Genomic DNA, 16,226 nt, shown 5'->3' on the forward strand with positions numbered 1-16,226 from the left:
GCAATTGGTCCTGATAGCTTCCACCATCCTAACCGAAGCCCTTTTGTCTTCCGAGTTAATCTGTGTGAAGGTGACGGTGGTGCGGGTCATCCTGTGGACCAGTCTTGCCCTTTCCTTGACAGCGCAGTCAGGGACCCCCATTTTATGAGACAGGGCAGGCAGGAAGACAGTCCGCTCAGTGGGATCCACGTCATGTGCAGTCACCACCAGCTAAGCCGCCTTCTTCTCCACTAAGGTGGTGACGGTGTTAACCCCAGCTTGAAGGACAGGTGGTCTCTTAGTGGGGACTTTGCCCTTTGCAGCAGCTTTGCCAGCAGCTTTCTTCTCAGCCTGAGCCGAGTCTCTGCTTCTTCTCTTGCTTAGTCTCTGGTCTGTATTGTGGGCCAGCTTATGTCGTTGAGCAGCTGTTTGGTGGTCCCAGGGCCTGGGTGAACTGGTTCATCACAGGAGGCACTTCTAGGCTCCTGCAGAGGGTAGCTCTTTGCTGCTGCACCCTGACATAGTGGGGCCATTTCACAAACTGGGTGAGGTCCCTTTTGGGCTGGATGTCCTGTCCAGTGTTAGAATTCTTAGGCCTTTTCTCAGACAGGGGATTCATCACTTTCTTGGCCTGTTGCTTCAAGACAGCAGGGACTGGGACCACCATCTTGCCCTTGGTGGTCTTTCAGCATCTTGGGCGACTAGAGGAGAGAGAGAATTTGTATTTTTGCAGGCCACATCAAACTCCTTTCTAGGGGAGATATGAATCAAGTTCTACGTGTATCTCCATATTTTTCCTTTCACTTATTTTGTCTGTTGTAACGAACAACTCCCAGGACTTACTGGCCTAAAACAATGATTTTACTTGCTCACAATTCTGTGAGTCAGCAATTTGGACCAGGCTCACCCTAGCAGTTCTTCTTTTGGTCTTTCCTGTGGCCACCCATGTGGTTCCAGCCATCTGGTGGCTTAACTAGGGCTGGGTAGTCTTAGGCCTTGTTCAGTGTGTCTGGTGGGTAGTGCTGGTTGTCTTCCAGGCCGTGTGTCTCTAGGTGCGTCCAGGTCTCTGCATTTAACAGTTGTGTGTTTCCAAGAGGACAAGAGCAAAAGCCATAAGTCATCTTGAGAACTGGACTTGGAAGCTACACAGCATTCCCTCTGTTGCAAAGCCAGTTGCGAGGCCAGCCCAGATTCAAAGAGTGGGAAATAGACTCTACCGCTTGATGGGAGGGCCTGTGAAGAATTGATAGTCACTTAAAATCTGCCACACTAACCTTTGTTGGTATAGTAGGTGGTTTAAGTTTTGTTTGTTTGTTTGTTTGTTTGTTTTGAGATGAAGTTTTGCTCTTGTTGCCCAAGCTGGAGTGCAATGGCACGATCTCGGCTCACTGCCACCTCCACCTGCTGGGTTCAAGCAGTTATCCTGCGTCAGCCTCCCGACTAGCTGGGATTACAGGCATGTGCCACCGTGCCCAGCTAATTTTGTATTTTTAGTAGAGATAGGGTTTCGCCATGTTGACCAGGCTGGTCACAACCTCCTGACCTCAGGTGATCCGCCCACCTCGGCCTCCCAAAGCGCTGGGATTACAGGCGTGAGCCACTGTGCCCAGCCAAGTTATTTTTAACATACTGTATTTATCCTTTAGTCTCATAATGTGTCAGATTTACAGATTGTAAGTTAATTTTGCTCTTTGATCATATTTTATTCCCTTAGAAAGTATCTTTCTGTCACCTCTTAGTATCTTTCCATCTGCTTTCATATACCTATTGTCTCTTGTGATCTTAGCAGCTGTAGGACCTTGCTGATGTTACTTTAAGGCTCTGTGTTTTTATATATTCTCAGTCTTAAAAGAGATTTATCTGAGTTCTTCTGTGTATAATTCTGTTTCTTTTTAGCTTCTCCTTTCTTAGAGATCTGAGAAATGAGGTCAAGGGCATTCTTACATTATACCACCTTTCTTCTTAACAGAATGTAAGATCTTGTCTTTGAAAGTTTAAAACTTGACAAGTAAGTGTCTGGGGTCATTCTTTAAGGATAATTGCTGAGAAATGCTCTACGCCCTCTTTTGTTAAGCAGTCTGAAGGCATCGTTTTCTTTGATTTTTTTTTTTTTTCTAATCATGATTTGTACAGTTCTAACATTTTATCTTTTCTTTCTTATCCTTACTATTTCTAAATTGGATACTCTTTTTCTTTTTGTAAGTTTATGATTCTAGACCTATAATATACCTATTTATATAATTGGAATTTCTATATTATCTTTAGAATTCCTGACTTTGTGCTCTGCAATATCAATTCTGCTCTTCCAAATGCTCAGTGATGTTTAGTTTAGTATTTATAAGCTGGATACATGTTTACATGTCTTTATACATTCTTTTTGGGGCATATTTATTATTTTAATCTCTTTTAAAGTAAACGTTATCACTTTCAGATATCACTGCAGTATGTTTAATAAGCTTTAATGTTTTCCTCATGACAAAATTTTGGAAATTACATTTAGAAGAAAGAGAAAAGAGTACCTATAGTCTCCCCACTTAAGAAAGAATTTCTGTTATACCATATTATTATGTTTTTTTAAAAAATCTGTTTTACCATATTATTATGTTTCTTACAATTAATTAAATGTAAATTTGTATTTTAAAATGCACATATTTTTAAGTGTACAGCTCAATTAGTTTTCCAGAAGTGACTACCCCTGTATAACCACTATCCACATTGAGATATGGAACATGGCTTGCATTCCAGAAGCCTCTTCCCAAATCTGAACCCCTCCTTCCCAATGGTAGCTACCCTTCCAGTCTCTATCTGTGTGTGTATTTTTCAAGTTTTTCAAAGTTTGGTTATACTACATATACAAGTTTACCTTCTGGGACTCCCAAAATGCTTGGTAAACAATCTTTTCTTTCTTTCTCTTTTTTTTTTTTTCATAGAGACAGGATCTTGCTATGTTGCCCCGTTTGGTCTAGAACTCCTGAACTCAAGCAGTTCTCCTTCCTCGGCCTCCAAAGGACTGGCATTATAGGCATGAGCCACCATGCCCCACCTAACATAATCTTTAATTAGTGAATATCTGAATCTGTCCATGTTAGGAATATGTAGCTCCTATATAATGAGTTTTCTTTAAAATATTAATAGAGTAGAAGTAGTTTTGTATATTTTTGTTTTGTTTCAGTGTAAGATGATTAGATTTGGTTCTGATTTAAACTAGTTCTTTAGATGTATTTTTATTTTTAATTATTATTATTATTTGAGACAGGGTCTCACTATGTCACCCAGGCTAGAATGCAGTGGTACATCATGGCTCACTGTAGCCTTAACTTCCTGGGCACAAACGATCCTCCCACCTTAAGCCTCCACCCCCACCCTACCCTACTGAGTAGCTAGGACTACAGGTGTGCACCACTTTTTTATTTTTTTACTTTTTTGTAGAGATGAGGTCTCACTGTGTTGCCCAGGCTGGTCTGGATCTCCTGGGCTCAAGTGATCCTCCTATCTCAGCCTCCCAGAGTACTGGGATTACGGGTATGAGCCACTGTGCCTGGTTAGGTATCATTTAAAAATTCAGCTCTTGTTTTGGTTCAAATCTCTATTTCCATAATCTTTGATATCAGGTTTAATGGTTGACAATAGATAAAAGTATTTAAGAATTCTCTAATGAGTTTGAAAAATTGGATATTAGAAGATGGCAAGCATTATTGGTAGTTAGGATATTTGTGTCCTGTTCACCTTTTATGTCAGGTGATATTTTCTGTGTCTGTCACAGACTAGCTTTAGAGTTAAAAAGAACAAGTGCCGGAAACAGTCGGTGTCCTCAGGCATTAGTCTCTGCTGTTTCCTCATTGATGCTTTCATAATTGTGTAATTTTTTAGCTTACAATGATATAAAAAGTCCTTGTTGTTTTCCCCAAGCCATAAAACATTTCCCAGGTCCAGCTCTGTAGGATATCAGTGTGCTCCTTAGATGGATGGTATTAGGCTGTGTCTGCTGCCCTCTGCACTGCATAGACACACTGATATGGTTTGGCTGTGTCCCCATCCAAATCTCACCTTGAATTGTAACTCCCACAATTCCCACATGTCATGGAAGGAACCCAGGGGGAGGTGATTGAATTATGGGGGCAGGTCTTTCCTGCACTGTTCTCATGATAGTGAATGAGTCTCATGAGATCTGATGGTTCTATAAGGGGGAGTTGCCCTGCACAAGCTCTTTTTTTTTTTTTTTTTTTTTTTTACTGCTGCCATCCATGTAAGACGTGACATGCTCCTCCTTGTCTTCTGCCATGATTGTGAGGCCTCCCCAGCCATGTGGAACTGTAAGTCCATAAAACCTCTTTCTCTTCCCACTCTCAGGTATGTCTTTATCAGCAGCGTGAAAATGGACTAATACATACCCCTTGCAATTATAGCATCCCATTACTGTTGACATCTGCCTCTGAGCTTCCATTTCTGAATCACTCACTTTCCTATTCAATTTCCTTTCTCTTGATTATGAAGCACTGCTTCTAAAAACCCACCAAACATACTGACTAGGCACACTTCAAATAGCTTTTTAAAAAAACTTCATTTGGGCTCTTGGTCCTACTCAACTTACCTTTGAAGTCTTTCTGATTTTACCTTTGAAGTCTTTTTGATTTTTTTAGCCCATTCTCCACTGTATCTTTCCTCAACCTTTTTCAGTGTCAGTATCTGGACATTTGACCTTATGTTCTACTTACTGTTAAAAGAAAATTCCCAGGAATGAGCATCTTCCGTCTCTGTCACCCCAAAATGTTTGCATGTTATCTCTGTTTTTTTTCCCATCCTTCCAGTGGGTTTCTAATTTTCTCACTGGTTCCCTCATCCACACCTTTGCTTCTTCCCTTACCCACTGTTTTTAGATCTTCAATCGGTTCTTCTGTTTTCAAAGCTCTATGGGGCTTACCCCACTGTCCTGTCTCACTATCAGTAAGTTCTATTTCTCTTCTATTATTAAAATATCTAGAATTAGTAGATTGACCTCTTGCTTTTAGTTTCTCAGACTCTACACTCTCTTTTAAACCTGTCTTCCTTTCATCATTCAACTGAAGTTAAGCCCAAAAAGATCACCAGTAAACTCCTGAAAACCAAATTAGCCCTTTTTCCGACTTTTTTCTTATTTAGCCATTGAAAAAAATCTTCCTGTCCTATTTTTTCGATGCTACCATGCTGACCTCTTCTTCCTTACCTCTTTGCTAAATATCTTCATCACCATCCTTCCAAAAGTAGATGTTCTCCAATATTCAATCTTAGCCCTTTTACTTTGGTACAACTTCTCCTTGAAGCTGTCATATAATTCTATGCTAGGATACTTGCCCTGTGTATCCAGCGGACTTTACTGTGAGATCTGAGTAGATGTCATGCTTTTCCTTCAGTATTCCTAACCTGGTCAATTGATTGCATTTTGGGGCCATACGAGAGATCTGGGAAGTCATCCTAGTTTTCCTGTCTCTTCACACTTCCTAAATTCAACTTGGTATCGAGTTTATGAGTTATTTCTCACCAATATCTCTGAAATCCAGACAATGCCTTTCTACCTCCAGTGCCTTAGATGAGCACTTATTTGTACCTTTACCATGGATTACTGCAACAATCTCAAAGCTAGTCTCTGAGCTGTTTCCATTATCCCATTGATTCTCCATGTTGCCTCTAGAGAGAGGTTTCCATAATGCAAATCTGATTTTGTTAGTGCTTGACCTGAAACACATTAAAGACAGGAGCAAGATGAGAACTGCCACCATCACCACTGTAAATTAACATGGTTCTAAAAATTGTGTGGCCAGTTAGAAATAGGAGAAAACAAAATAGAATATAAATTTTTTAAAGGTAGAACATTTTATTGTCATTTGTAATTCATATGATTGTCAAATTGAATAAGTATTAAATATATCAACTTTAAACCTATTAAAAATAATGAGAGTCCAATAAGAATGTCAGTTAAAATAAATATATAACATTGAATACCCTACAGATATAACAATTACCAGGTAGAAAATAAAATGGGAAAAATCACTTTTACATGGCAACAACTGTGTATGTGTGTGCGTGCATGTGTGTGTGTGTATGGGTGTAGGATTCCTAAAGAATAAAAATTAAAAATATACAGGACTCTAGATTAAGAAGATTATGTAACTTTGCTAGGAGACCTTTGAAAAAAGACTGGAATAAATGGACAGACATACCATGTTCCTGCAACAGAATACATTTTTCCTATTGCTGTCCCTTTTTTAAGGCATTTTTCATCCAATACAGATGCTACTATATTTGCCTCCTAACCTGTCTTTCTCTTTTTAGAATTCATGGTTAATCACTCCTGTGTTGCTTTTAAACTACTCTGACCATTACCCTCCTGCCATACTATTAAATACTAGTTTTAATTTGCAAATTAATCCAGTTAAATTGTCATTTTTATCACTGTCATCTTTGCTCAGAAACCTTCAAGAGGAAGCCCATTCATGCCCTTCAGTGTAGAGTCTGAACTTTTAATCTTGCTTTCAGGATTCAATATAATCTGTTTTCCTTTTTAATTTTAGTTCTCACCATCCTATGTAATCCTCTATTGCAGAACAATTACATTTTGTTATTCGTCATATCCCTGTTTTTTACCCCTGTTTCTCTTGCTCTTCTCCACCTCTGCCTATGGAAATTATTTCTGCCTTTTTGACTCCAGAATTAAATTCTTCTCTTCCTTCTCTCCTCCTTTTCTTCTCTGCTTCAGTAAATATTTTGTGTCAGCTAAATATCTTGAGTGCCTGGAGACACACAGAGGATTAATGTCAACTACCTGATATGTATGTGCTAAATAGCTATTGAATGAATTAATGAAAAGGATTTTTTTAGTTTATTGATCAAAACTCTTTTCTTACTTTTGCATGAACTCCATAATGATTATCATAGTAAACCATATTCTCTCCTGTAGTCACTTTCTATTGTAAGCTGGTTGAGTAAGTAAAACATGTTTCTTCCTTTAGTCCCAAGTTTAATATACTGCAATATAATGTCTTGGTTGCTTTTTCAAAATGTGGAGTTAACTGTGATTTTTTTTTCATTCTGTCTGTGTCTTTCTGCCTGTTTCTATTATTCATTTTTGCTAAAGAGGCCATGTGTCATAAAGATAATTACAGTAGATTGAACAAGTTTCCCAAGGGCAAAAGCAATTGTCCATGAAATTGAGAAAAAAAGGGTATAATGATAAATAGGAAATGGAAAACTTCTTAATAAAGTAAAGCTCCTAATGAGTCAGTCGGAATTCTTATTATTAACAATCACATTAAATCATTTGAGATAAGTTACCTTATCAGTTGCATGTGTAAACATTTTAATAAAGTGGAGGGAATTGATACAATTAAGGGATATAAATTCATTTTCTAAATTTTACATGTATTTAAAGGGTCATATTTCCACTTTAATGTTTTCTTCTCTAAAATCCACATTTATGGGACCATTATTATTGAAGATGTTCTATAATACATGTGATTTGATCCACCACTGGTAAATTTTTATTATAGTCTCCTTAGTGAATGCATGTTTCTTTACTATTTTTGGATTTATGTAGCATTTAGTCTGGTATTTTGCACATAGGAAATACTGAAATACTGGTTTAATACAGTTGTTCTCTAGCGTTCCATGCATGAAGATGTCTTAATGTATATGCCATACATACCAATTAATAGGCTTTATTGACATAAAATAAATTTCTGTTCAGTTTTTCAAGCTTTATGATATGTTTCAAAGAAACTGACATATTAGTTCAAAGCAAGTAATTCATATTTCTGATTAGTGTGCTTGTTCTTTTAACAGAAATACCTATTTTGCTGTATTAAAGTGAAAATGAAATAATTAAAAATATAACTTATATGGCATCTTACCCTATTGGTTTAGTTTTTTTTTTTTTTTTACTACCCTAGTAGATAGCATCTTTTAAAATAATAACGAAGATTGATTCTCTCTTCAAATTTTACATTAAGTAAAAAAATATAACATTTTGACAAACCATTTTTTCCCATAATGTCAGTAATTTTAATTCTGACTTTTGATGAAAAGATTAGCATGTTGATCTTAGCTTAAAGGAAATTCAGAAGGGCATAGGGATGAAATGTACCACAGTGGGGGCTTGTGAGTAAAGGAATACATTTTCCACTTGCATATCCTTGGACAGAAGCAGTAGAGCCTGGAGGCCCCTACCCTTGAGTGTCCACATGCACACTCATACTGTAAGGGAAGAGGGTCAAACAAGAGATGCCCCAGCCTTCAAAAAACCCTAGATGGGATTCAGAAAAAAACTGCCTCTCGAAAGATTGAGTTTCATCAGAGGAGTTATAATGCAATTATAACTTTTAAATTGCCTGAAAACTAAAACTTTCAGTTCTTTATTTACCCTGATGTATCCCACTGCCTAAAACATTTTCCTTTTTTCCATTGTGCCACTGTCCCAAAAACAGCAACAAATGCTGTCTGGCCGGCTCCTCCTTTAAGCCTCAGCTTGGATATTACTTCCACCTGAAAGCAGGCACTTCCCTCACATTCGATGATAATAGCCCCTTGCCTACTTTTATGAGACCCCGTAATTCCTCTATCATTGTACATACTACTCTACAGTATAGGTCTCTCTTTGCTTACCTGTCTCTCCATTACAATCAAGATCTGTGGAGCCAGAGACCAGGACCCTTGTATTTATTGTCATAACCTGTACATCCTTCTGACACAGAGGAGGTTCTTAATAAGTTCTCGTTGAAAAAATGGATGAATAGATAAATATACATAAATTATCTTTTAGATAGCTTTGTAATGCTGAGGAATATTTAACAAACAGTTCTTAGGACACAAAGGAAAGCTCCCTGTGAAACTTTTCTAAATATTCCTGAAATTAAAAGCAAACAAACAAAATATATATCCTCCAAATCCCATAAAACTTGTTGTTTTTACCCATATCTCTGAACTCACACCTAATTGGATGCTTTTTATTATGTGAGAGGCTCTCTCTACTTAACAAAATCTTGTAGGAAACTATGGCTCATACATGGATTCATTTAGTCAACAAGCATCTATCAAAGGTTTACTGTATATAGAAAACAAGGAATATAGATTTACAGATTTAATCAAGATACAATCCCTGACTCTAAAAAGAAAATTATCTTGAGGTTTAGTTTTTATAAACATACATGAATGTTACTAGAAAACAGATACTATATTACTCAGCATGCTTTTGCTTCCTTGTTCATTGTTACAAAGCATAGAGCCTAAGTTATTTTGCCAGTATTACGATGTGCTCAGCTCTGATGCCTGAAATCTTTTGCTCCATTTGTTCCCTTTAGAACAGATTTTGTTATTTGGAGTTGGCTTTTTTTTAAAAAAATCTTTATTTGGCTTTCTGTGGTGTAATCTATAAACCATATCAGCCCATTTAGAACTCAGCAGGATACAAATCTCAAGGAAAATAAATAAAAATATTGTGATTAACCATAGTTTAAATGATTAATAAAATTTTCTCATGCCTTTCAGTAGAAATTCTGGATACTGGTTTATGTAGAGTAGGACCAGGAAGCTACATAAACTTTTGATTTAGGGATGCTTCAGGGAGGACTTTGGTTTTTGTTTAAAGATAGTTCAATCATGTTTCCTCTTAGTCCTCCTCCCAATTCTGTCTCCTCCTATTTCATATTAATCTATCAGATTTGAACCTTAAACTTTAAATAAAAATGCAAAAATATGGCACAAGTTGTTTTCCGTTGTGTTAGTGGCATATTCTTATTCTTTCTCCTCAGGAAAGGAAGAGAATTATTCCTTAAGAATATTAGAATCCTGCCAAGTTTTGAATTTCTGTTAATCAACAACAGAAAATTCCTGCACAAGTCCCCCATCTTAGTTCACATGACAGAAACCCAGTTAAAAAATTGATACATGTTACACTGTTTCTCAGTGGTCCTCAGTCCTAGCTGAGTGTTGGAAAGGGCCACAGACGATTACAATGCCCAGCTGAAGAATTCTCTGGATTCATGTTTGGGGTCAGGATACTTTTATATCCTCTGATGAGCTGGTAAATTGATCCCTGAAGAAAATTATGGATTCTCTTTCCCTTGCCACCAGAATGTAGATATACACAAAATGTTGTATGTATGGACTTTCTGAAGCCTATCTGTGGACCTTGGCTTCAAGACCCCAGCCTGTGTCAGCCCAAAGTGGAGCTAGTGATGCTGATCCCAGGACCCCACTTTGAAGCCTGAGGCTAGGGAGATGGGGACCAGTCTATGTGACCTCCAGGTGATTCTCATGCACACTAAAGCTTGAGAACCACCGTCTTCTAGAAGTGCCTCCAGTAAACTATAGTTTAATGTCTGCCTTTGGCCTACAGGAGGGTTGAGATGTTGTTTTTACAGCCTTGTGAAGAAAGAAGTATTTTTTATAAAGCCACTCTTTTGGCACTGAATAATTTTTGTAATGGGGGCGTGTTATGTATTTCTCTTATAGTCAAGTACTAGGAAAAACTTTTATATCCTCTGATGAGCTGGTAAATTGATCATATCAGTATATCTTATATTATTGTTTGCGTTTAATTTCATGCCCAATTTTAGCAACTATTCTCAGCCTCTTTTTAAAATATAATTATGTATTCGTTTTCCTCATTTAATAATGTTTGTTCTGTTAATGAAGTGATTTTTCTGTTACTCACTATGTATGTCCTATAAGAAAGCAAGAGTTACGATGTTTCATTGAAATAATGGTTACCCCCTTGACACAGTAAACTGAATCCCTGTGTGTGGCCATGTTAAAGGATAATTTTCAAAATGGTGACATGACTCTCATCGTATGAACATGTGTCAAAGATTTTGTTTAACTCATTTATGTAACTCATGTAAGATTTGACAGCTAACTTAAAGGAATCATTGAGTGCTGAAATGAATTTACTAATAGGTGCAGAACTGGACAGTATCCACAGGGCAATAAGACTTAAGGTTTGGAGTCATCTCTTGCAGGGGGTAAGCGGGGGCATCAGTTGCATCTCTGCAGGACAGGATTCCCTTGCAACTTTTATGAATGGGAATCGTTTGCATTGCTATCTGTTTTCTATAATTTACAGAGTTCTAAAGTAGTCAGAAAGTGAAACGCACAGAGCTCTGGAGAAACGGGTAACCCATATGGTCCCTAAGACAATGCCAGCCTCCCACTGAAAGGATACTTAGTCATCTTTTTTTCTGATTTCAATCATTCACAATTTTTCTTATAGCAAGATAATGGGCAAATAAGTGGGGTTCTCATATATGGGACTGAAACTGAGAAAGATAATCTTGGGTAAGTAGAAAAGGAGATTCCTATCAGCATCTTTCTCATTCTGTATCCTGAGTCTGGCCTTGAAAGAGTCTTCATGGCCAGGCATGCATTTCTGGGGATGGAAGGGGAAGCTTTTGTTATGAGGAAGCAGGTTGGGAGCCAGGAAAGATGCCTCTTTGTTTGACAAGCTAAAGAACGAGTGTATCTCATTCTGTAAAGCAGATTATTTATTTTCATGCCATTTTCTTTACTTGTTTTTTCTGTTTGTTAACACTTTTTTTTTTTAAGCAAAGTCTTTTTTAAATATGTGTCTTTTTGTTAGCCCTTGTTTTTAGTACAGTCTTTTTAAAATGTCTCTTAGGCTGACCACAGATAGGTACCATGGGACATTAAGAAAGAACCCTGTGTTTACTTTCAGTTCTAGAATTAGAGGGGAAGTAGTGCTACCAGAAGCCATTGCAGTGGTGGTGATAATTAATAAGAGGTCCCCTGGGGACCACATGGCACAGTAGTTTTTTCTTACCAGGAAGCTCCTACATGGCAACCTTGGAGAATCTGGAGCCTCTTTGTTAGTAAAGTGCTTTTTTCTTACCTTATTATTATTTTCTTTATTGTTAGCTTGCTTAAATTTGTAGAACCAGATAGGGTTTAATTAACAAATAGAGAAATACTATTTTCATCAATTTGAATTAATCTATTCCTAATTCTATATCATTGCAGTTTTACATCTATCTTAATCCAATTAAGTATAGATTTATGAACATTTGCTGAATCAGTGGCCTTAATATTTGGTAGTTATTATAAGTCCTGAGTAAATAAGAAGCTGGATTGAAGAGTGCTGAATAAGGTTTCAGAAACATAATTTATAGATACCTTGCACTAGAAACCTAAGTCTTATTTATCTGATTCTCTTCTCTCCAGTAGTGGATGTTTAACTTGTGGAAAGGTCCAGCACGTGAAAAAAAATAAGCATAGATGAGATGGTTAATTTAACATAATGATCTTTGTGTCCTCTGGTATAAAAACTGAAAACTGCAAGATTAGGCAAATAATGGTTTTCAGTGTGCCTTTTCTATGAGGCACTGTTTTTAGTGGATACATTCAACAAGTTTAGGTTCTGGTTGTAGCTCTGCTACTCTAGTGTGAACATGAGGACAGAGTTAATCTCTGAAATTTTAATCGATAAGATTAATTTGTTGAGCTAATATTCATTGAGTTATGTTCTAAGAAGACATGGTCCATGCCCTGAAAGAGCTGAAGACAACTCTTTGTCTTCAGTCAGTAAAATAAATACAATCAAGTATTATGGGTACAATGAAGTATTATGAGTACGCCTCATAGAGGAGGTGATGCCTAAACTGATTTTTTTAAAGAAGAGACATCTCTGGCAGAGCAAGGCAAAGGGGACAGAGGAGCAGACAGAAAGGGAGGGAGAAGAGGAGTTATTAAAGGGAAGGGATCAGTAAAGGAACAAGAGCATCAAGAGGCATAAGCAGCATGCTTGGATTTGAGGTGTGATCCTGGTGCAATGAGAAATGAAGTGGGAACAACCAGATTTTGAAGAGTGTGGTTTTAAAATGTAAACATTTGACTAAAAAGTCTATAACGCTCTCTATAACTTGGATTGTGATCTCAGAATATTGCTAGTGAATGATAAGGAGCTAATATTACTCTGATTAATTTGAAAGGTTCTTGTATTCAAAGTTAGTGATAGCCAAGAAATTACATTAGTCAAAACGAGGGTTCTCTTGTGTAATTTTCAACCTTTGTAATAACCATGAAAGGCTGGGAAATGGAGTGCAAATACTTTTGGTCAAAAGTACTCTCTTCCTACTTCATCTTTCATTTTACTGCCTACCTTGTTTCTTTTCTTCTTTTTTTTTTATTGTGGAAATTTTTGAAAACATACAAAGTAACAGAATCGGATAATGAACTTCATTACTTAGCTTGAGCAACTATCAACATTCTTATTTATTCCTGTACTCTCACCCATCGTTTAGTTATCATCGCTAACATTATTTTTACTATTTTTAGGTATAATTAACATATATTGAAATTTACAAATCTTAGATACACATTTTTGACAAATAGATGTGCCTGTGAAATTCACATCATCCCAGTTATTTGATCTTTCCCCCAGTTTCCTTTTTACCCCTTTCCAATCTCCCCTATCCCCACCCTTCCCTCCAGGTGAGAAGAGTAACATTGTTCTGATTTTTTGTTTGTTTGTTTATTTACCTTAGATGAGTTTTGCCTGTCTTAGAATTCTACAAGGAACTCTTCTGTATGTCCTCACTTGTTTCTGGCCTCTTACCTGTGAGCTTCATCCATGGTACTGAGCCTGTTAGCAGTTCCTCCCTTTGTTTTGCTGAGCACATTCTGTTGTATGAATTTACTACAATTTGTTATCGATTCTTTTGTTAGTGAGTATTTTGATTGTTTTCCTTTTTTTTTTTTTTTCCTCAAAGACAGAGTCTCACTCTGTCGCCCAGGCTGGAGTGCAGTGGCACAATCTCAGCTCACTGCAGCCTCTGCCAGTTTCAAGCAATTCTCCCATCTTAGCATCCCTAGTAGCTGGGATTACAGGCATGCGCCACCATGCCCAGCTCATTTTATGTATTTTTAGTAGAGGCGGGGTTTCACCATGCTGCCCAGGCTGGTCTCGAACTCCTGACCTCAGGTGATCCACCTGCCTCAGCCTCCCAAAATGCTGAGATTACAGGTATTAACCACTGCACCCAGCCTTGTTTTCGATTTTTTGCTATTGTGAATGAAGTTGCTGTGAACATTCCTGTATACACTGTTTTGCAAATATATGTTTTCATTTTTCTTGGACAAATATCTGGGAGTGGAATTACTGGGTCAAAAGATAGGTATGTGTTTAACTTGGTAAGAAATGGCCAAATTGTTTTCCAAAATGGTGGTACCGTGTACATCCCTACCAGCAATCTATGCAATCATAGCTGTTCCATATCTCTGCTGACATTTGGTGTTGTCAATCTTTAATTTTAGCCATAATGTGAGTATATGGTGGTATCTCATTGTTACTTTTATTTGCATTTCCCTAATCCCTAATGATGTTGAGCACTTTTTTATGTGTGTACTTTTGCCCATCATTTTTAATTAGATTGTCTTTTATTATTGAGTTGTATTTGTTCTTTATATATTCTGGATACAAGTTATTTGTCAGGTGTATATTTTATTAATCTTTTATTTAACTGTGTCTTGCCTGTTCATTTTCTTAACAGTGTCTTTTGATGAGCAAAAGTTTTATTTTTGATTGAGAGTAACTTACCAAATTTTTGTGATTATTACTTTTTGTATCCCTAAGAAATCTTTACTTACCTCTGTATTGAGAATATATTTTCCTATTTTTTTTCCTAAAAGTGTTATACTGTTTGCTTTTATATTTAGGTCTGTGGTCCATCTCAAATTCATTTTTATGTGCAAAGTTGGGGTCAGGATTCACTTTTTTCCCTATGGATATTCAGTTGTTCTACCACCATTTATTGAAAAGACTTTTCCTTTTGCCTTTAATTGTTTTGGTACCTTTGTTGAAAGCCATTTGTCCTAGTGTGGGGCCTATTCCTGAACTCTGTTCTCTTCCATTGGTCTACTTGTCTTTATCCTAATCCTACACAGTCTTGATTACAGTAGTTTCATGCTGAGTCTGTAAGTCAGCTAGAGTAAGTAGTGCAGCTTTGTTGTTTCGTTTCAAGATTCTTTTGGCTAAGTCCTGGCATTTCCACATAAATTTTAAAAATTGCCTCATCCATTTCTATTAAAAAATGAGTATATAGAAATACAGTTCATTTTCATGTATTAATTTTATACCTGGAGACATTGCTACACTAAGTTTTTAATGCATAGTTCCTGAACACCCTGGACTTTCTTCCCTTCATGTTTTCCTATGGCTTTGTAGATGTGAATGTCCTTGTCTTTTGTGTCTGCCTCCTACAGAGGTCCAGTGGGAATGCCATGGCATTGTGAAGTTGTCTTACACTGTCCCAGCTGGAATCATATAGTCCCCCTAAGAGGCAAGAGCTTTACTTTATCTTCCTCTCCATCCCCCCAATATTGAGCACAGCATCTTGTTCACAGTCTGGAACGCATCTTTTCAACATTTCTCTCAGATGGTAGGGAATTCTGTAGTTGTTGGGTGGAGTGAAGGTGGGGGACATTCTTATAGGAAACCTCAATCAAATGGAATATACCAGTTGGAATATACTCAATTAATTGGAATCAATTGGAATACCCTGACGTATATCCTAAAAAGGGAATATAGACTTCTTATCAAAAACTTAGCCCTATGTTTTTCCTGTTCAAAAATATGTTTACTAGTGGATGATTTACGACACTCTAAATGACTTGGGTTTTTGCTGCCAATTTTGAATTTTCGTACATCTAAATACATTTCTTCTTACTTCATTTTTGTTTTCTAGGTGGCTGACTGTTCTTGGGATGAAACAATAAAGATCTATGACCCTGCTTGTCTTACTATTCCTGCTTGAGATACACTACTGTGGTCAGAAACAGAGGATGTTGGCTGAAGAACTGCCTAACAGCAAATAAATTAACTATGGAAAACATAGACATTATGCTTTTATATGCTATTCAGATTTCAAATCTTTCCAGTTTACCAGTTTTGAGGGAGCTGATAAAGGCTTTGGCTCACTCATTAAGCCTGATACATAAGCCATATTTCTTAAAATTCTAAGAAATAATTAATGTTATGGTATATCTTATAATATCTATTAAAATGTAGTCTCTGGGTCATAAAATGGATTAAAATATGGGATCTCAGTAGGTTATACTTATATAGATAGTGATATATTTCATTTTTAATTTGTCATTTTTTATGTAAAATACAATCACTGTTGTGATAAATAAACTATATCTGTTGATCATTTATCATTTTATGACTTCCCCAAAAAGACTGCTCTTCCTAATACATTGTATATGTG

General features: G+C 36.9%; 1 protein-coding gene across 1 annotated transcript in view; it reads left to right on the forward strand.

Moving 5' to 3' along the window:
* The window catches only part of PEX7 (peroxisomal biogenesis factor 7), a 93,567-nt gene extending 77,386 nt beyond the window's left edge, over positions 1–16,181 (forward strand). Inside the window, exon 10 of the mRNA XM_008006897.3 lies at positions 15,705–16,181. Within this exon, the coding sequence (XP_008005088.1) occupies positions 15,705–15,773 (69 nt within the window). The 3' untranslated portion in view covers positions 15,774–16,181. The remainder of the gene's footprint in view (positions 1–15,704) is intronic.
* Positions 16,182–16,226: the final 45 nt, after the last annotated feature.

The sequence above is a fragment of the Chlorocebus sabaeus genome, chromosome 13 (assembly GCF_047675955.1).
Source record: "Chlorocebus sabaeus isolate Y175 chromosome 13, mChlSab1.0.hap1, whole genome shotgun sequence".
Lineage (NCBI taxonomy): Eukaryota > Metazoa > Chordata > Mammalia > Primates > Cercopithecidae > Chlorocebus > Chlorocebus sabaeus.